At 46.0% G+C, this 22,352-nt stretch overlaps 1 protein-coding gene across 21 annotated transcripts in view; it reads left to right on the forward strand.

The window, feature by feature from the left end:
* PLCL1 (phospholipase C like 1 (inactive)) overlaps window positions 1-22,352 on the forward strand; it is a 133,049-nt gene that overhangs the window by 67,963 nt on the left and 42,734 nt on the right. For all 21 annotated transcript variants that reach the window (XR_011740113.1, XR_011740111.1, XR_011740118.1 and 18 more), the window contains 2 exons: window positions 12,431-14,902; window positions 16,810-17,013. Coding sequence is in view for 1 of the 21 variants with exons in the window: in XM_065841370.2 (XP_065697442.1) it covers window positions 12,431-14,902; window positions 16,810-17,013 (2,676 nt within the window). In the remaining 20 variants the exon portion in view is untranslated. The remainder of the gene's footprint in view (window positions 1-12,430; window positions 14,903-16,809; window positions 17,014-22,352) is intronic.

A 22,352-nucleotide genomic window follows, 5' to 3' on the forward strand; every position in this document is an offset into this window, starting at 1 on the left:
TTCTGCCTGAGTGGGCAAACAGAAGGAAACTGTCTCATTGACTACATTGGTTTAATCTCTTTTTATGAGCTACCTGGAGCACACTGTTCTTTATCCGAGCCACCGTCAGGGCTGGCGGGGCCCCAGCAGGATCTCTGCTGGCTTGAGCTGAAGGATTTACTGGTTTTTGCCAGCTGCCCTCCCCTTGGCACCGCTCCCCGGCAGCAGAGCCCAGGGCAGGGTGTCTCGCTGCGTGCGGCTGGACGCAGCCCCGGGAAACCCGGCAGCAGATGCTGCAGCGCGGTGGGGCTGGGCTGTGGATTCAGCCAGGCTGCGTCTTAATGAAATATAACAAGGGGAAGTGTAGAGTCTGTCATCTGGGCAGGAACAACTCCAGGTTCCAGTGTAAGTTGGGGAATGACCTATTAGAGAGCAGCGTAGGGGAAAGGGACCTGTGGGTCTTGGGGACAGCAGGGTGAGCATGAGCCAGCACTGGGCCCTTGTGGCCAGGAAGGCCAATGGTACCTGGGGTGGGTTAGAAGGGGGTGGTCAGTAGGTCAGAGAGGTTTTCCTGCCCCTCTACTCTGGCCTGGGGAGACCACACCTGGAATCTTGTGTCCAGTTGTGGCCCCTCAGTTCCAGAAGGACAGGGAACTGCTGGAGAGAGTCCAGCGCAGCCACCAAGATGCTGAAGGGAGTGGAGCATCTCCCGTGTGAGGAAAGGCTGAGGGAGCTGGGGCTCTGGAGCTGGAGAAGAGGAGACTGAGGGGTGACCTCATTCATGGGGATCAATATGTAAAGGGGGAGTGTCAGGAGGATGGAGCCAGGCTCTTCTCGGTGACAAACAATGGTAGGACAAGGGGCAGTGGGTGCAAACTGGAACACAGGAGGTTCCACTTAAATCTGAGAAGAAACTTGTTCCTGGTGAGGGTGTCAGAGCCTGGCCCAGGCTGCCCAGGGAGGTTGTGGAGTCTCCTTCTCTGCAGACATTCAAACCCGCCTGGACACCTTCCTGTGGAACCTCATCTGGGTGTTCCTGCTCCGGCGGGGGGATAGCACTGGGTGAGCTTTCCAGGTCCCTTCCAACCCCTGACATTCTGGGATTCTCCTTCTGCTCCTCGCAGGCCCTGTGCACCCACAGCGGATGGGCAGGAACAATGCCTGCATTTCTTTCAGGTACCATCACTCCAACCTGGTGAACTCTGTGTTTTGCATGGGTTGCGTTTTACCCCGTAGGGAGGGAAACAGTGTGTCTTTGTCTGCCTCTTGCCTCCCTTACCTCTCCTGCCATCACCCCCCATGGCTGTGGAACCATAACCCTCGGACTAGGACTTGCCCTGGGTCCAGCTGGGCCGTTGGTGCTGCAGCGTGAGCAGCAAGCGAGGTGCTGCCCTGAGCACTGGGCCTCCCGCTCCTGCCGTTGGCTCTTTGAGGCATGGAATGAGCTTTCATAACATCATAGAAGAGTCTGGGTTGAAGAACCTTCCCAGCTCCCCCAGTGCCCCCCCTGCCATGAGCAGGGACATCTTCACCAGCTCAGGTTGCTCAGAGCCCCGTCCAGCCTGGCCTGGGATGTCTCCAGGGATGGTTCATCCACCACCTCTCTGGGTACCTGGGCCAGGCTCTCACCACCTTCACTGTAAAAGATCTCCTCATGTCCAGACCTGAAGCTCTGGGGAGACCTTACTGCAGCCTTTCTGTACTTAAAATGGCCCATAAGAAAGATGGGAACAGACTTTGGAGCAGGGCCTGTTGCGATAGGACAAGGGGTGATGGTTTAAACTAAAGGAGGGAGATTCAGGCTGACATGAGGAAGAAATTGTTGCCCTGAGGGTGGTGAGAGCCTGACCTAAGTTGCCCAGAGAGGTCATTTTTTCCCTGCTCCTCCTGTAGCTGCATGTTAGCTAATTTGCACCCAGTGTGTTCTGCAGAGGTTGATTATTTCCCCCATCCTGTCCCTCTGTGGTTAGTGTTGTGCTTCTCAAGACACGGCTGTACATTCATTTTGAATTAGACAGCTCTAGGAGACAAAAACCCCACAGATAAATAATGGCCTATAAAGAGATGAAGTGAAGGTGGGATTTGCATGTGAATGTTAAACACAAGTCCTGGGCTGCCACGTCTCTCTTTTTAATCCTTAATATTTTTATGGAAGAGAAGGACTTGCCAGAAATATCTTCCCTACATAGAGGACTTGTGCAAAACATCATGTGCTTTCAAATAAGGCAAAAAATGTACTTGCCGATCAATTTTCTGTCCTCATTAAGTCTCTCAGAGGTGAGTTCAAGGGAAGAAATAAAGATGGGAAGAGCTTGGAAATGAAGTCTTTTTATTTACAGCGATAAAAAAAAATAACTCCAAAATACTGAAAAGGGCTGAAACTCGGTGGCTTGAGTGGTGGAGGACAGACTCAGTTATCTTAATGTGCAGCCGCGCTACCACATGGATTATTTTCACTTTACTATCAGATATTTATTGTGTGTGGGTAGCCTGTTTTTCTCTTTTCGTTTATTCTAAATAGTTCATATGTGTAATGCAGTATAAGATGTAGTTCCCAGTTGTTACAACAGAACAGAGATTGACAGAGCAAACAAACACCCATCGGTGTTTGTACACTCTACAGATTTAGTGCCAAATACAGACAAATGATAGAAAGTTTATTCCTGTAATAAAGTAAAAGGAAAGAAAATGCAACCAAACCCATACCTTGAATCTGGAATTACAGTTTAACAAAGTCATTTGTTATCCTGTGATGTAGTCCTTGTGAGAAAGAGAAGTACATGAATCTCCAAACTGCATAGAAGAGGGAAGGTGAGGGAAAGCACTCAAAATTCTTCCGGTTTTCCACAAAGATGCACTGTTTGCTATTTTATTCTTCCCTAGCCATGTTAAATTTAAAGGTACAACCTTTGGAAGAACAGTTGTTATAGCATCAGCAGTTTCTTATGTTTGCTGGTGTTTCAGAAAACATGGAAGATGATGATAATTGTTTCTCCCAGTTTATTTGTGGCGATGTTTTTTCTTTGTCAGTCCACATCAGGGAGGTGAGGGGCAATTGGATTGAAACCGAGGACTTAGCAGGTTGGCCTGTGGGTTGTTTGCATGCAACTTATACATTGGGAAGCACACACCAGGAGCCATTTGCATTGCAAAGACAACAACAGGTTGAACACATTCATTTTTCCATATGCCACATTGTGAATATGCACAGAGTAACACTAACTTTTGATTACAATACGTGTCTCGATGTTTGTTGGAGCTCGAGAACTGAGTGATTTTAAACAGTGGTTAAAATTGCAGGTAGCTGAAGCTGTTTAATGTATGGATTGTGATCTGGCTCTCCGCAGTCTCTGTCTTCTCACCCAGTTTTACCCATTGCAGTGAGGCTAATAAGGGGCTGGTGGTATGCATTGTGTGCTTTATGTCCTGGCCCCGAAGACACTGACTTCCTCCCTTCTATTTCAGGAGATCATTAGGGCTGATGAGATTAGAGGTTTATATCTTTAGGTCCAAGTCATTATTCCTAAATTTAATCAATGTATTTGAAAATGTTTCCTCTAATAAAACTGTAATGACTTTATGTGATTTGTCATGCTTATCAAAACCCTGGTTTTAACGTTTTCATGTTTAGAAGCACTGAGCTTCTGGAGAGGAGTATACATTAGTACATCATTGCTGGGCCAATTTCCTGCCTCTCTGTGTCTCTGCCCAGTAAATCAGAATAACCCAGTCAGTGTAATCATGGTGATGTGCACTGGAGTCAGCCCTTCGTAAACCACTTAAAGCCCTGGGAGAGGTCCCTTGCGCCAGCAGCATCGCTTCGCTGCCGCTGCCGTCATCATTCAGCTCTCTGCTTTGCCTCCTTGGGAGACAGACTATAAGCGGGCTGATGATAAAGGAGAAAATAACCATCTGTAATGCGAGGTTTGACTGGAGCAATGGCTTTTACGTTGCAAGGGGAATATGAGATAAATAACCCCCCACAGCGGGAACTGAATCACTAAGACAAGGTGAGAGCAGAGCTGGGTGTTTAAATACGATAAATCCAAATGCCTGCTTTTCAGGAATGTTCCTGCGATGGGTTAGGACTACAGTCTAACTCAAATTACCTGATTCAAACTAGATAGTAGCCCCACGTTTGAACACGCTGCTGTTTCACATGCTGCTCGCCTTCTGCGGAGGGAGTTTGGGATCTTGCAGGTGATGGACTGATGCGAGGAGGAAGAATTTGGCTGTGAGCAGCGTGCAGGTGACAACAACAGGAGAGGTTGTTGTCTGCGTTGTGGCAACAGCACGGCTGGCGGTGCGGCAGCATCACTGGCAAATTGCGGTAGGCAGATGGTGGATCTCGCACCGAAAGGGAGGATGTGTAAACGACCAAAGATAGGCTTTAACAGCCTTGTTTCAAAGCCAGGAGTTTGTCACTGTACGAGCTCTCAGTCTAAACATCCCTGTGAGATTTCGAGTCTGGAGTCTACTAGCGGTTTATTAAATAGTTTTGGCAATTGAAATGGATGCTGTGAATCACTGCGGGGTGTCTGGGGCACGTGCTCTGTTGAGCTCTGGCCCCCCAAATGTGCCCCTGATTGCCGGCCGCACACGAGCAGCAGAACCAAGGTAGAAGTTTTAACCATAAACTAGGAGATCAGGGGTGATGGTTTAAACTAAAAGAGGAAGATTCAGGTTGGACGTGAGGACGAAATTGTTGTTCTGGCTGGTGGAAAGCTGGAAAGATCCATCCCGACCTCTGGTCTCTTTTTTCTGGCTGGTCTGTTTTAGCAGCGAGACTCAGTTAAGGAGAAGAGTATTTCCTGGCCAGCGCAAATTGCCATGTGCAAATATGTAATGAAATTCAGCTCCGTGGAGCTGGCACATCCTGTACAAACAGCAGCACTGGAGCTGCCCATTAGCAATACCCATCTTCTTTTTTCAGCCTTTTTAATACTGCAGAGACATGATTTTTCCCTTTGCAGCCCCTGGTAGATACGTTGATCCCTGAGCAGTGAGGAAAGGTTGATAAGTGCAGCCACTGAGAACACAGAGCCAGAAAATCAGACTGAAACCATGAGCAGCTTGAGCAGCAGCCCCTCATCAAACCAGCAGAAACCCAAAGCTTGCTGTTCGCTATAAGAGTACATTGCAATATGCAACATTTTATTGTCTCTTTCGTTTAATTTGTAGGCAGTTAAGTTAAGCCATGAAATGGGCTTTGTTAGTGGGATCAGCGAAGGCGTTTGTGCAGCTTCGGTAAGGCCTGGCTGCATGTGATGATGGGCTTATCCAAACCAGTGTAAACTCAGAAATTCAGGCTGAAGTTGGTTGGCCACGAAGGTGGCCTCCTTTGGACCAAACAGAACAACCTCTGGAAGCATCTCCATCAGCTTTGGAGAAAAGAAAGAGCTGTTTTGTGCCACTGTAGGTTGCACAGGCTGTAGATATAAATACCTGCGAGCTGGATGGTAGTTGTGGGGCTAAAAGGGCCGTACCCCAGGTGGAGCTCAAGGCTGCGGGTTTGTCCAATTCTACCTGATGAGTGAAAAAGCTCTTTGGCTTTTCCCAAGTCACACGTTAGTCACTCGCCGCACTGATACGCTGTGCTGAGGAGCGATTTGCCCTTACATTCCCCCGCTACTTCATTTATAGACTTTAGCTGGGCAGTCCCTGATCCTGCAAGAGTGCAAGAGGTGTTTATAGAAAGAAAATACAGCCCGGGGACTTGAATCGGTGGCGCTCGGTCCCTGATGCTGGCTGAGCAGAGAATGCCTTGGAACTCTTGCTCAGAGGTGTTCCCTCTTTTTTTAATTTACATTAGTGGGGAGATAAATCTGTTCAGCAGCATCTGTGCATCACCACTGACATTTTAATTTTCAGTTAAAAGATTTTAATTAAAATCTGACATCATTCGGTGTGACAAATGTGAGCGAATTGAAATTACACACGCAGACTGAACTAATATCGGTTTATGTATCAGTTTCAAGAAGAGCTCTATCTGATTAATCCAAGCGGTAGCAATGGAAGGGGCTCTGGTTGCTCTGTTTGTATAATTCTGCCATTATTCCAGCAAAGTAATTGTGCTGGTTTTCCCAGTTTCTCTCTGCTGGAGTTCTGCATCACCCCTGCAAAACACAATTGCTCTCTAGGCTTCAAAGAGCTATTTGTGTGGGAGATGTTTGCTCTTGGAATGGCTCAGAATGTTTTTTTTTTGATAATTTTATAGGTTTCTTTTGGAAGGGAGGTGGGGAAATGGCTCACGGCCCCGTCTCAGCTGTGTGGCAAACCACACAAATGCAGCTTTATTCTCCATTCCCTGCGTTATTCATAAACCGAGTATAAACATGTCTAGGACGTGTATTTAAAATACCTTTATTTGCCAGACATTGTCTCCCTGCACAGGCTTAAATAGGAAAACAAGGGAAGATTTTTCCAGGCCTGTAACATAAACACCTGCATCTCATAAGAGACATTTTCCTTCTCTGAAAATTCTGGTTAAACTATGGGCAGTGTCTGATTCTCTCATTGAGGTTGTGCCTATGGACTGCTTGTGAACTTGGGTTTGTTTTTACGCTGGGCCAGCTCTGCCAAACCTCTGCCAAAATCAGCTTATTTTCATGTCATCGCTGTTTAAAGTGTCTAAAATGGAAAGGGTGGAGGTAATGGGCACTTCTGTGGATCTTCTCTGGCATTGCATGGACAAGAACGCTCAAACACAAAAAGGAAAAGCAATTACATTGAAGCTTTTAGGTAAGAAAGCCACATTTGGTATTATCCCAACTGTTTATTACATCGTGCTTAATTATTGGGGAACTCGTGGTCCAAAGGGTCGTAGTTGAGGTGAAGAGGTTTCAAAGGTATTTCTCTTACCTGCCCTTTGTGGTCATAAATGAAAAGGATTGTGTTTCGGATATATAGCCTGCTTTTCCTGAGTTATCCCAAGCAGTCTACTGGAATAAAACCATTCAGGAATGGTGTGAAGAAATGTGATATTGTGGCACATCACCGTAGCAAGGCAGTGATTCTTTAAATAAATGGGATGCTTATGATGCCGCAGGTTGCTGTGAAGGCTTCTCAAAGCTCCTGTAACCTACATCGGTCACTCATGGGTTTGATGAGTTGCGCAAACATTCAGCATCTGCACCGGGAAAAATTTGGAAGACACCTATTCATTAGATTCACATAATATGATTTAATGAGACTGCCACAGCTGTCTCGAGTATTTCTTTCCTTTGTATTATTGGGGAAATCTGTGTTTTGCTTTTAAAGGAGCTGTTTAATTTGTTCTCCTGTCGCCAAGTAGACCATTGATATCCTTGTTTCACTTTGTGTTGGTTTTAGCCCTGTCAGCTCTACTGTTGCTGGGGTGGAATATTTCATGGTTTGATGCAGTCTGCTCTTATATCAGCAGCATAATTTATACCTATAACCCGGCTTTTCAGCCTAAGGATATTGAATACATTATATACACTTTATCAGAATTTAAAAAAATATTCCCATTAAACCAGGCTCATTACCTTGATTTATTGATTTTCATAACCTCATTGCAAAATCTAAGGATTGGGGTTGATCTGAATCAGCATAAGTGTGATTAACGAAGAAATAATTTAAGTTGATTAAAAAGGGCTTAAAATAATGTGATTAGGCTGTGGAGATTTGGGTGGCTTATTGGATTACACGTTTTATTCCTGGAGGATTGTTGTAAGATTCAGAATGAAATTAAATTGGCCACAGTACTTTGGGCCCCGAGTGGCTGGTGATACCAGAGCCGTGATACTACAGCATCTTTTTTCCTGTGGGTTTGTTGCTTTTGGCTTCTTTTGTTTGGTTGGTTGGTTTGGTTTTTGTTTCAGATATCGAGAGGATGTATCCCCCGATGGCACTGATCTTTATATAATCATTTATAATCTGTGACAATGATAGACATCTTGAGTGGCTATGGTGTCCATAAGGAAACGTAATTTGAAGGATTTTTTTAAAACACATTGACTCACTATTTAATTAAACTACTCAACTGAAACCATTACATTCTGAATGAAAGTGCCCAGATATGCCTTTATTAGAGCGTAAGAATTGTCCCTTGAAGTTATTCCGTATATTAATTTGGGCTCCTGCGGTTGCTCTGACCAGACCGCATGTGTATAGAACAGAAAGAATCCGGAATCTCTTTCTTGAGTGTGTTTTCCAAAATCTTCCTGATTCTTGTGGCTCTTGTGAACTCCCACCAGTTTCAAGGTGATTTCTAAACTAAGGGTATCACTAATATAACCAAGTATACCATTGTGATCTTTGCGTTATATTCTGTGCTGATGATCTGTGATGACAAAGTTGGGGTTGGTTCCTCGGTCAGAGTCCTATAAATAAGGCCTGCCCTTGTGTTTTATGTCCTTTTGACTTTTAGTCACTGACCCATAGTATTTGTTATTCATCACTATTCACATCTTGGCTTTATATCATCTCCAGTCTCTGTGTATATTGATTTTATGCTTTCTTCCAGGTCACTCTAAAAATGCTAAATAGCAATGGGATCCAGCAGGATCCCATTTGAAGCATATCCACTCAATGAGCGTTCTGCATTTACTGTTGCGTTTGAGACACGTGATTTATCTCGTGTTTGATCCATTTAGTGTCTTCTGAGTTTGTTTTTATTGCTGTATCATCTTCTTAATCAAAATGTAATTCAGTACCAAGTCAAATGCATTGCAGAAACCACAATATATCAGAGTCTAAGTGTATTATGTATTACAGAGTCTAAATATATTACGACTTTATTATGTCTATCAACCAAACTTTTAATCTTATAAAAGAAGGAATATCAGTTTAGTCTGGCAAGCTCTGTTTTCCATAATGTTGGAAACAGTTAATGCTAATCATCTTTTTATTCTTTTTTAATCAAATTGTTTTTTCAGCTTTCCCATTTTTTTCCCATTTCCTGTCGCAGCCCTGGCCCCTACATTGACTTTCTCTGTTCTCTCAGTTTATATAAACCTTCTCTGCTCTGGCTTACTTCGTTATAGAAAAATTACACCATTATTTGTCAACTTGCTGCACAGTGCTTTGAGTGCCACAAGTGACTCGCTGACTTCATTTAATGTTTAAAGTTACGTTTTGGCAAAGCAGTGGATGTGGTCTGCCTTAACTTGAGTAAGGCATTTGACACAGTCTCCCACAGCATCCTCACAGCTGAACTGAGGGAGTGCACTCTGGATGACCGGGTAGTGAGGTGGACTGGGAACTGGCTGAAGGGAAGAAGCCAGAGAGTCGTGGTCAATGGGGCAGAGTCCAGTTGAGGCCTGGATCCAGTGCAGTGCCTCAAGGGTCAGTACTGGGGCTTTATTATTCAATACATTCATCAATGATTTGGACGAGGGAATAGAGTGACTGTCAGCAAGTTTGCTGATGACACCAAGCTGGGAGGAGTGGCTGACACGCCAGAGGCTGTGCTGCCATCCAGAGACCTGGACAGGCTGGAGAGTTGGGCAGGGAGAAATTAAATGAAATATAACAAGGGCAAGTGTAGAGTCTTGAATCTGGGCAGGAACAACCCCAGGTTCCAGTATAAGTTGGGGAATGACCTATTAGAGAGCAGCGTAGGGGAAAGGGACCTGGGGGTCCTGGGCACAGCAGGGTGACCATGAGCCAGCACTGGGCCCTTGTGGCCAGGAAGGCCAATGGTACCTGGGGTGGGTTAGAAGGGGGTGGTCAGTAGGTCAGAGAGTTTCTCCTGCCCCTCTGCTCTGCCCTGGGGAGACCACACCTGGAATATTGTGTCCAGTTGTGGCCCCTCAGTTCCAGAAGGACAGGGAACTGCTGGAGAGAGTCCAGTGCAGCCACCAAGATGCTGAAGGGAGTGGAGCATCTCCCGTGTGAGGAAAGGCTGAGGGAGCTGGGGCTCTGGAGCTGGAGAAGAGGAGACTGAGGGGTGACTCATTCATGGGGATCAATATGGAAAGGGTGAGTGTCAGGAGGATGGAGCCAGGCTCTTCTCGGTGACAACCAGTGATAGGACAAGGGGTAATGGGTGCAAACTGGAACACAGGAGGTTCCACGTATATATGAGAAGAAACTTCTTCGTGGTGAGGGTGGCAGAGCCTGGCCCAGGCTGCCCAGGGAGGTTGTGGAGTCTCCTTCTCTGCACACATTCAAACCCGCCTGGACACCTTCCTGTGGAACCTCAGCTGGGTGTTCCTGCTCCATGGGGGGATTGCACTGGATGAGCTTTCCAGGGCCCTTCCAACCCCTGACATTCTGGGATTCTGTGATTTTCCCACCACAAGCTTCCAGATTTTCAAGGACAGGGATGCCTTACCCCACAGAGCTCATTAGTTTCTCCTGGAAAAAGAAAAAATCAAACAAACCAGGTAATGATTTGGCCAATGAAGTGGCTTATGTGGTGTTTCCAGAGCAGATGGCTGGTTGATTAGTGAGGACAGACTAAGCTGTCTGGTATTGATTTCTTAGCGCCAGGTTCATGGGAAACGGCAAAGATCAGGATAAAGCTCTTTTAGCAAGGGTGAAAATGTGAATTGGTTTGTGGGGAAGCAGCTCTTAGCTGCATCGAACAGGTTTAGCTCTCACATCGTTAGAACTTCACCTCCTTTCACAGAAGCCGTGCTGCTCTTTAAGGGCTCCTGGTGTTTGGATAAGTGATGCTTTCTACCCTCCTCATCCTCCTTAGCAGAATCCTGGGAGAACGTTGATGCTTTAGAGGCCCTTCAGGTAACTTAATTTCAGACAAATAATAATTCACGAGCTTGACCTCTGTGTGCAGGGCTGCTCTACAGCTCTTCCAATCGCCCTGCTTCTTAGCTTCAAATCAGCGATTTATGTCCTAGACTTTTGACAAAGGGGGTGGGATGAGGTGGAGAGCATGTTTATTCCTATTTCTCTTTTAGTCCCACGTGTTTATTTCTGTTAGCTCTTTGATTTAAACAGCAGAAGATGGAGTAGTCAAAGGTCAGGGTGGATGGGGTGGAGTTTTCCCACAGCTGCCGATGACTTATTGGTCCCAGTGTTTCCAAACCCAGTCCCTCTGATGAGGATGATGTGTTCAACAGCAGAAATTCTCTTTTAGGAGCGTGCTGAGCCCGGACCTCCCAGTCCCTCCTTCAGAAACCTTTAGAAAACAGGCTGAGGAAGCAGCCCTTGAGCTTACAGGAGCACATTTGAAGCTTTTGCAATAAATTCCTTCTTGGTAATTGTGAATGAGAGCTGTCTGATTACATCTAAATTGGCAGCTCTCAGCTTTGAAAGGCTGAGTGCGTTCCTGTGCTGCAGAGACCGCGAGGGGAGCAGCCGGTGCACTCATAGCTCAGCTCTAATAGCAATTGCGGTTTTGTGGGGTTTGTGTGCATCGCACGGCAGATTGGGGAGGTTGTTAATATCAGTTAAAATAATCCTATCAATGTCAGTAATACTCAAATCTCGTTAATTTTAGGCTATCACTCCATGAATTAGACTTGGATTTGATTCAGTTGATTAAAAGACAGGGGAAAGTCCTAGCCAGAGATGAAGAGCTGCTGTTTTATGATTATTCTGATGCTCCCTACGCAACAATATGAAACCAGTCGTAGACATCTAAGTAGAAGCAGGGAAAGAGGACACAGAGGATTCCCTCCAAATCCCTGAGATATTAAGACTGAATGTTAAAAAGCAACTTTTGTGGATTCTCCACGAGGCCAATTAGGTTTCTTTTCCACCTGAAAAGACCCTGATTAATTCCGTGGCCTATTTTCATCAAAAAGCACAGGTATCTTGGTACTAAAAAGAAATGGCTTTTATCTTTCTGCAGAAAAAAATATTAGTAGCATAACAATTCTCACCTCTCCAGACTTTTCCTCTTCTTGGGACTCCTCTTCTGCTCCACATCCAGGCACCAAAACTCCCTTCAACAGCAGAGAACTGGAAAAGTGTTGCTGGTGCCAAGGGAGAAAGCAGCTTTAACGAGTGTTTGACTATTAATTACAGCTTTGAATGATGTTTTAAAGATATTTTTGATAGCTGTTGGGTGGTTTATACACTAACGGAGTAGATGGAAATCATGCAGAGAAAAACATTATTTGCAGTTTATAATTATTGTGAAATATTTTGAGTCTCTAAGATGTGGGGAAAGATTTCAGTGTGGTTGCTGCATTAAAATTGCAGAAAGCTTCCCAAACAAAACTGTTTGATGACACAACCAGGTACCAACTCGTCATAGCTGTCACTGAGATCTGGAAGGCAGTTTAATAGACGTGAATGTCACTCGTGAAAACTTGGTGTCTCCAATGCTGCGAACAACCAAGGCGCTGTGTGTATTTTATAGCTCAGTAAGGAACTGAATTATGGAAAGGGATAAGATGCTGTGTTTTGAGGTTCAGAACGACATGAATTATCTTTACATAAACGTATCGTCTCTATTATTTATGCATTTGTGGAATGGCCGAAGAACACTTACTCATTTTTATTAATTATTCCACAGGATCCTTCAAACCAAAAGTGTGGAAGAAAGAAAACAGTGTCGTTCAGCAGCATGCCGTCAGAGAAGAAGATCAGCAGCGCCAGCGACTGTATCAGCTTTATGCAGGCTGGGTGCGAACTGAAGAAAGTTCGTCCAAATTCCCGGATTTATAACCGTTTTTTCACTCTGGATCCTGACCTGCAAGCTCTTCGTTGGGAGCCTTCCAAGAAGGACCTCGAGAAAGCCAAGCTCGATATTTCTGCTATAAAAGAAATCAGACTAGGGAAGAACACAGAAACGTTCCGGAATAATGGACTTGCAGACCAGATTTCTGAGGACTGCGCGCTGTCGATAATTCACGGGGAGAACTATGAGTCGCTTGACTTGGTTGCTAATTCAGCCGATGTGGCCAATATTTGGGTATCGGGATTAAGGTACCTGGTTTCTCGTAGCAAACAGCCCTTGGATTTGATGGAAAGCAGCCATAATACCCCACGGTTTGCCTGGCTGAAAACTGTATTTGAAGCAGCAGATGTTGATGGTAACGGCATCATGTTAGAAGACACATCTGTGGAGCTAATAAAGAAACTTAACCCCACCTTGAAGGAATCAAAGATTAGATTAAAATTTAAGGAAATCCAGAAGAGCAAAGAGAAACTGACAACGCGAGTAACAGAGGAGGAATTTTGTGAAGCATTCTGTGAACTTTGCACAAGACCCGAAGTTTATTTCTTGCTTGTGCAGATCTCTAAAAACAAAGAGTATCTAGATGCCAATGACCTCATGCTGTTTTTAGAGGCTGAGCAAGGAGTGACCCACATAACGGAAGAAATGTGTCTAGATATTATCCGTAGGTATGAGCTTTCTCAAGAAGGGCGTTTGAAAGGTTTTCTTGCGATCGACGGATTTACTCAATACTTGTTGTCCCCAGAATGTGACATTTTTGACCCGGAGCACAAAAAAATTGTCCAAGACATGACGCAGCCTTTGTCACATTACTACATCAATGCGTCCCACAACACGTATCTCATAGAAGACCAGCTCAGAGGACCGGCTGATATCAATGGTTATGTCAGAGCTTTAAAGATGAGTTGTCGGAGTATTGAACTAGACGTCTGCGACGGCCCAGATAATGAACCCATTATTTGTAACCGTAACAACATGACATCGCCGCTTGCCTTTCGAAATGTTATTGAGGTAATAAATAAATTGGCTTTCTTTGCTTCAGAATACCCCCTTATTCTCTGCTTGGGGAACCACTGCTCAGTGCAACAGCAGAAGGTCATGGTACAACACATGAAAAGGATCTTTGGAAACAAACTCTACACAGAGGCACCTTTATCCTCAGAAGTCTACCTCCCATCACCCGAGAAACTGAAAATGAAGATCATTGTGAAGGGGAAGAAGCTGCCCTGCGACCAGGATATATTAGAAGGAGAAGTCACAGACGAAGACGAAGAGGCTGAAATATCGCGGAGACTCTCAGAGGACTTCTCAAGGGAACCGAAGCTGGTCTGGCTCTGCAGGGAATTGTCCGACTTGGTGTCCCTGTGCAAATCTGTCCGATACAGAGACTTCAAGACGTCCACGAAAGCTCAGAATTATTGGGAAATGTGCTCCTTCAGTGAGGCGGAAGCCAGTCGGATTGCAAATGAAAACCCTGAAGATTTCGTCAACTACAACAAAAGGTTTCTGTCCAGGGTGTACCCAAGCGCTATGAGGATAGACTCCAGTAACTTAAATCCTCAAGATTTTTGGAATTGTGGTTGCCAGATAGTGGCAATGAACTACCAGACCCCGGGCCCCATGATGGACCTACACACCGGCTGGTTTCTGCAGAACGGGGGATGCGGGTACGTCCTCAGGCCTTCGGTGATGCGTGACGAAGTGTCTTACTTCAGCGCAAACACCAAGGGCATTGTTCCAGGGGTCTCTCCCCAAGTCCTACATGTCAAAATAATTAGCGGTCAGAACTTCCCAAAGCCCAAGGGTGCATGTGCAAAAGGGGATGTCATAGACCCCTATGTCTGCATAGAAATACATGGGATTCCTGCAGACTGCACTGAACAAAGAACTAAAACTGTCCAGCAAAACAGTGATAACCCCATTTTTGACGAAAGCTTTGAGTTCCAGATCAATCTGCCGGAGCTGGCCATGATCCGTTTTGTGGTGTTGGATGATGACTACATTGGGGATGAGTTCATAGGGCAGTACACCATCCCGCTGGAGTGCTTGCAGCCCGGATACAGGCACATACCGCTGCGATCTTTTGTTGGCGACATCATGGAACACGTTACCCTCTTTGTTCACATCGCAATAACCAACCGGAGTGGAGGTGGGAAGGCCCAGAAGCGCAGCCTCTCGGTGCGGATAGGAAAGAAAGCACGGGAGTACACCATGCTGAGGAGCACCGGCCTCAAGACCATCGATGATATCTTCAAGCTGGCAGTGCATCCGCTACGAGAGGCCACGGACCTGAGGGAGAACATGCAGGTATGACACTTGGGTTGTGTGCATTGGTGGAAGCAAAGGTCTTGGGTGAACTTGGTAGGGCAGGCTTGCTGAAGCAAGTGCAAGCTGCTGAAGCTTCAGACCCACAGCTGTTGTCAACCTTTAACTGGACTTCAAAAGGCTGATTGTTACAGGTGTTAACCAACAAGCAGAAATGTTTTAAAATTCAATATGAGGGTGGTGAGAGCCTGGCCCAGGTTGGCCAGAGAGGTGGTGGATGAACCATCCCTGGAGACATCCCAGGCCAGGCTGGACGGGGCTCTGAGCAACCTGAGCTGGTGAAGATGTCCCTGCTCGTGGCAGGGGGGGCACTGGGGGAGCTGGGAAGGGCCCTTCAACACAAACCATTCTATATTTTTATGCCCTCTCTAAAGACGTTTTTCTGGTTGTATTTGTCTGAGAAAGCAGAAGTGAGGGTCGCTAGGCCTCGGGTCTCAAAGGCTTCATTTGCTCTCTGGTCCTGGAAAACATCAGCAAGCTTTTGTTTTGCTAGCTGAGTAAGGGTTATACCCTTGATTTTCCCTGTCTGAGTGAGTAGAAGAACCAATCAGTGGATGTGTCATTAAAGTCCTGTCCACCCCAGAGGAACACTGTGCACGTTTCCCAGGGCATGTGTCGCCACTGTTTGCCCAAGGGCCACACGTGTCCGACCTGTGCAGCCAGAACCACTTGGATTGTGGTTTTCTCCCTGCTAAATGTCAAGGCCCAGGAGCACATCGCTGTCACAGCCGCTCGGTGGTGGGCAGGAGATGAAGAACCAGAACCAGCCCGCCCGGCGCTCTCCCTGTATGTTCAGTGAGGGGCAGCTCCATCCAGAGCTCCAGGCGCTGCCTAGGAACAAAACTGAGTAGCAATAAACAACATCTTCTCTTGAATAAATAGCTGAAATCACCCGTAACTATCTCCTTGGTAAAGATACGGAAACAATTCGTTTTTCTTTCTCAAAAACAAGAGAAAAACGCGTAGCACTTCATTGACCCCACTCTTCTGGACAGAGTCTAAAACAAATTAAATGTTGGCAGCTGGAAAAGTTTACAAAGTGACATAAGTTTTAAATCACTCCCAAAGGAATAGTCTAAGCATATCTTTAAGAATGGGAAACTCTTCCCAGCATTTCCTTTCCTGCTAGTTGGAACTGCTGACTCCACCTTCTGTCTAGGTCAGGCTTATGTATTGAACTATATGAAAGAAAATAGTCCAAATCTGACTCAGAAACAGCATCAATGTGCCTTCCAAACAGAACTTCAGCACAAGATCTTGTTCTGGGGAATGCTTTGTAAAGACAGAGTCATTAGATTTAGCAGCATGCTAATGTATTTTATTGATGAGGAAAACCTCTGTTAATTTGCTGGGTATTTTCTGATGGCTGTTTTTTCAGTGAGATGTTGTAGGGGAACATTGACAAGGTATGGGTTGTTGTAATACTTGCTTGCTTACATTTCGTGCCTCTTGGTCATTCATTGTATGGCTGGAGAAGCTAAATGATGAAGGCATGTCAGCTGTACATCCACTGACCTGATAAATAAAGAAACCCTGGCGCGTTAGTTTGGTTTGACCTGTATACCCAGTATTGATTTTCTTACATGCTACCCATGAAGGGGAAAGAGTATTTGTGCTTCTTTATGATGTGGTAACGCAAGGCTGAAAACAAAGTGGCTTTTTTTCCCTGCTTTACTTTCCCATGGGAAACACGAGATGTGTCAAGCTTGCTCTTGCTGGAGGATGGTGATGACGGGAGAACGAGATGTCAAAACAGCATCAGAAGCGGGTCAGCGCTGCCCCACATCGCAGGGAGACGCAGGCGCTGACGTGGTCCCTGTGGGCCCGGGGGGGGACCGGGTGGCGAGCGGCGATGTGACGTGCTCAAAGTATTATTTCTTTTCCTGCAGAACGCCATGGTGTCTGTGAAGGAGCTGTGCGGGCTACCGCCCATGGCCAGCCTGAAGCAGTGCATCCTCACCCTGTCCTCGCGCCTGGTGGGCAGCGACAACGCGCCCTCCGTCACCCTCTGCATGAAGGACGCCTTTCCGTACCTCGAGCCGCTGGGGACCCTGCCCGACGTGCAGAAAAAGCTCCTGACCGCCTATGACCTGGTAGGCACTCAGCACCGTTACCTCTGCCTTCCCACACCCTTGCGCACGCAGCTCAGATGTTTCAGTTAAATGAATGAGGCTCTTCAGGTGACTTAGGCTGTGCTAAATTGTCCTTTAATCAAGGACAGGCAGGGAGCTGCAGCTGAGCCCTCCCATTCCCGTGCTTTTCCGCAGCGCTATAAGTGGTGCCCGTGTCCCTGCCCAGACAGCGTTGCCATTGGGAAGGGCACTGGGAACTTTAAAATGCTTTTTTTTTGATCTTGCATGGGGAAAGAGAAGTCAGTATGGTACAGAAATACTTGCCAAAAGGTCCAAAGAGACGAGCTGAAGTCATTCCAGGTGCATGCTGCTGCTCAGCCCGGTATGACAGATGTCACTGCCGTGGGTGATGGAGCAACAGCTGCGTGTGGCTTCTAGCAGCAGAAGTTGCTGTCGCTTTGTGCCTCCAGCAGCAGAAGTTGCTGTCACTTTGTGCCCCTGGGGCTACAAGTCTGCCCGTGGCTGCCCCTCCTGTTGTGCAGCAACCCACAGCAAACTGCACACTTTTCAAACCCTGGCTTAACTATTACGCTGTGGCAACCAGGCTAAGCCACGATGAACCATGGGTGCACCGCACTTGTTTCTGCAGCTTGCGTTTGGAAGGAATAAAAAGGTGAAAAAAAGGTGGCCGGGGCTCTGAGCAACCTGAGCTGGTGAAGATGTCCCTGCTCATGGCAGGGGTGGCACTGGGGGAGCTGGGAAGGTCCCTTCAACACAAACTGAGATTGATTCTATGATTTGGGGGTGTGAAATTGCTTCCAGAGACCCTGAAGTGTTGCACAGAGCCATCACGTCTTCAACCAGTTATTCAGTGTGCCAAACACTTGCTTCCTCTCCTTTTTTGCTGTTTTAACACACTTTCCATGAGAAAATCAGCTTGTGGGGAAGAGGGAGGCACTGATGTTGATTAAAAGAGAAATACTAAAAATATTCTGAAATAACCTTTGGGTCCCTTCCAGAATAGTTTATATTACTTGATTAAGTTGCGGTAATAAAATACCAGCTGTAACAAGTCCAAAATGAGGATTTGTACATCCTATTGATTGCCATATTTTAGATTGGACATTTCTGGCATAGATTTGATACGTGGTGTGATGTCTGTTGAAAGAGCAAACACATAAATAAGAGATTTTTCTGTCTTCGGGAGCCTGCTCGGTGGAGTTTTACCAAAATGAATGTGTCACCTCTTATCTTTGTAATTATATACTGAGGAGCACACATGGGACATTTCAAGGCCTCCTCGTGCTTTGGGAACAGTTTTTCAATTTTAAAAGGTGAAAGACCTCTTCCAGATGAAGACAAAACCACTTGTGTAACTGTTTTAAATAATGTTTGCTCTCACATTTGTCTCTGATGAAGGAAGATGTACCTCCAATGTCAAGAGACAGCGCAAGGAGTTTAAAATCATAGGGCTGAGAAAAGGGGATTCTTCCCTGCCTGTGTAAGGGTTGATTTGAGATGTAATGAGAACATGTTATTTGAATTATTTTTACTCACTTTGGCTGGCTGGGATTGCCCCTTCGCTAAAAGGGTTTGCTTCTGAAAAGGCAAAAGCCAGCTTTAATAAATGTTTTTGCTGTGTTTTGGATATTTGCCTTTTGAGGCAACTCCAGCAGCAGAATATCAAGATCTGTTTAGGCTTTTCTGTATTTAAAAAAAATGAACTATCTCTATCAATGTCGATATTTGAAAATACGGTGTGGGGAGGGGTTTGCAGTTTTAATGTTGAGAAAGGACTCTTCTTTCCTCTGGTGTTTGTAGTGACTTGGCCTATACAATTCACAGTGTATTTCTTTTTAATCGTAATATTTTAATTTTGTGTGTGTGGTGCAAATGAGAGCACAAGGAGATGATGGTAGAAAGCAATATAAAATAATTTCGCTTTTTCTTTAGTAATTCTTATTCAAGTTCCCTGATAAAACCAACCCAAAAGTGTTGGAATTTTTTCCTTTTACAGGAAATTACCAGCTGAACATACCTTTTTTTCTTTTCATGGGAAGTATGAGCTCTACCTGTGTGTTTAATGGACCATAAACAGCACTGACAGCCCAGGCAAGTGGAGGTGCGAGTGCTTGGAGACCTGCCCCATGATCTGGAAAACAATTAACTGTCCCCCCGCTCGCAGGCCCATAGACAAGGCCCGGCTTGTGCGGATTGTTTGGTTTTTTCCAATTAATTTCACCATTGTGTGCTGCATTCAATATTTTCTTTCAAGAAAGGCCTTTCTAGAATAAAATTTAGTGTGCTTTGTTGAAGGAACTGGAACGCTTTTTCGAGACTCTGTTTGTTTATTTTATGGTCGCACTGCAGTGGTTTAGTGGAGCTTGACTGTGGCCTTGTCTCGTGGAGCAAGAGGATTCTGTGGGCATGTCCTGGGTTGTGCGGGGGTCTCTGCAGAGGAGAGCAGGGAATGGCATTTGCCAAAAACAAGAAAATAAGGTGGATCGGTGACGATACAGTGACAATACAGCCAAAAAGGCCACCGGCATCCTGGCTGGTAGCAGCAGTGGTGTGGCCAGCAGGCCCAGGGCAGTGAGCGTCCCTGTGCTGGGCACAGTGAGGCCAAACCGCGAATCCTGGGGTCAGTTTTGGGCCCCTCACAAAAAGACATTGAGGTGCTGAAGTGAGTTCAGAGAAGGAACAAGCGCCAGGAGCAGAGGAAACGGCCTCAAGTTGCGCCAGGGGAGGCTGAGGTTGGATCTGGGGAACAATTTCTTCCCCAAAGGGCTGTGGGGCATTGGAACAGGCTGCCCAGGGCAGTGCTGGAGTCACCATCCCTGGAGGGTTGGACAGACGGACATGAGGTTCTCAGGACATGGGGCAGTGCCAGAGGTGGGTTATGGTTGGACTCTATGATCTTGAGGGTCTCTTCCCACCAAAATCATTCTGTGATTCTATACCCAGAACACGTTTGAGAAGTGTGTCAACTACCAGAATAAACCGTTCTAAACTGTATTTTCGACTTAGAGCTTTGATCAATACCACACAGAGAGTACAATGAATGGATCTCCATAGTGGTGTCGCTTCCCACGTGTACACCCCAGGATGGTGCGACATGGCGCTCACAGAGCTGCTCTTTGGGCCTGGCCTTTCCTGGGAAGGACTGTCCGTCTGTCCCCCTGTCCCTCTGTCCCCCTGCTTGGTGGCCGGCGCTGGGAGATGCTCGCTCAGGTGGGCAGTGCCTTGTAACCCCTCACATTGGTGCTGGTGTTCATTGATCACACCAAAAAAAAGGAGATACTCAATGTGAAGAGAAGCGATGAGGCCCAGCTGGACCTGACAGATGGTTGAATTATTCACTGCAAACAGTTATCCTGTGAAATTAGATTTTTTTTCTTTTTTTTTTTGGTTGCGGATTGTTCAGAAACAGATTGTGGTTTTGCTGTCTGCACGATATATTAATTTGCTGTTGCAGGCATGTGTGAACCGAGGGACACTTGTGCACTTTGCTTCTCAGTTATTGGTTCAGCAGTATTTTTCCTCCAAGATCAAATGATTGAATCATTTGCAGATCAAAAGCAATAAACAAGTGATAATAAATGTTCTTGGTTTTACCCAGTCTTCTTGGCTTGTGTGCATATATGGAATTTTTTCTAGAAAAATAAAAGCAGCTCCCCAAGTATCCTTATATGTTTTGAATCACAATGACAGATTGGACAGAGTGGTCCCCAAAGGGACGTTTTTCACAATAGTCTGAGTGGCTGAAGACAAGAGATGCTGCAGAGCGGAGCATCCTCTGCCAAGGAAGTGTCACCATGCACTGACGTCAACAGCCCAGGACATGGACGTTGTCTTGAATTCCTATGTGTTTTAAAGAGTTTTCACCCCAAATCAGGCACAGACTGGGAAAGTGATTTTCCCGTTTCTTTCTCCACTTCTTATAATCCTCTCTCTTATTTACCCACCACTCTATTTGTGTCTCTGAAAGCCATGTCCCTTTGTCCCTTCTAAAACAGGTCAGATTGGAGCTTTTCTTACAGAATGAAGTTCCAGTTGGGTACTTTAGATACTCTGTTTTACCATAAGCCCGTTGAAAGCTGTTAACATTAATTCCCACAAACAGCTACTAGTTGCTGAGCTTTTTCGGTGACCTTTACAATATTTACTTAGTAAATATCCCCTGAGGTGCTACCTTTGTGTAAGAGAAAAGGTATGATAGGAGAAAACATTAAAAAAAAAGAAAAAGAGTGGGTTTTCAGATCAGTTTGTACTCTTATCTGTATGAATCAGTCTCTGGTTCCTCACAGTGAGCACCCAGGCTTCATCCTCGCCATAGCACGTTGCTCCCAACGCCGTGATTAAGGATGGGAACAGGATCCCTGTCTTGTAGAGATACCAGGTCCTGCATGCTGTGTTATCACAGGTGACAAAGCAACTATAGACTGGCCAAAATCATCTCTCATGTTTAGCCCAGGGTGTATTCTTTATTTCTACCTGGTCCATTATTTTCTAGAGAAACCTGTGAGGCAGGATGCCAGGGTAGCGCTAAGGGCATCCCCTAAACCCCGTCACTGAGCTGAGGAGCTCGGAATCCACTCTCAGGATCTGTCATGGGAATGAAGCTGCTGATTCTTGTCGAGATTGCTGCCACGGAGGAAGACAGGAACAGGTTAAATTCTGCTCTGAGATCGGTTTTTAATTATTTGTTCTTGCTGAGCTGAGAACAGCGAGACTTTGATGTCAGCATCAAAGGAGCGAAGGGCTGCTCTACCCACTCCGCGTTAAGGGAAAATCAACATCCTATTGCCGCTTTTCTCTTAAAAAATGAATGTGACTCCTTCCCGTCTGAGAATCCCGAAGCAGGCGTGCCAGAAGCTCCTGACAGTGGGGCCAGTGGCTGGATATATTATTCAATATATTCATCAATGATTTGGACGAGGGAATAGAGTGACTGTCAGCAAGTTTGCTGATGACACCAAGCTGGGAGCAGTGGCTGACACGGCAGAGGCTGTGCTGCCATCCAGAGACCTGGACAGGCTGGAGAGCTGGGCAGGGAGAAATTTAATGAAATAGAACAAGGGGAAGTGTAGAATCTGTCATCTGGGCAGGAACAATCCCAGGTTCCAGTATAAGTTGGGGAATGACCTATTAGAGAGCAGTGTAGGGGAAAGGGACCTGGGGGTCCTGGGGACAGCAGGGTGACCATGAGCCAGCCCTGGGCCCTTGTGGCCAGGAAGGCCAATGGTACCTGGGGTGGGTTAGAAGGGGGTGGTCAGTAGGTCAGAGAGGTTCTCCTACCCCTCTACTCTGCCCCGGTGAGACCACACCTGGAATATTGTGTCCAGTTGTGGCCCCTCAGT

The sequence above is a fragment of the Patagioenas fasciata genome, chromosome 7 (assembly GCF_037038585.1).
Source record: "Patagioenas fasciata isolate bPatFas1 chromosome 7, bPatFas1.hap1, whole genome shotgun sequence".
In the NCBI taxonomy this organism is placed as follows: Eukaryota; Metazoa; Chordata; class Aves; order Columbiformes; family Columbidae; genus Patagioenas; species Patagioenas fasciata.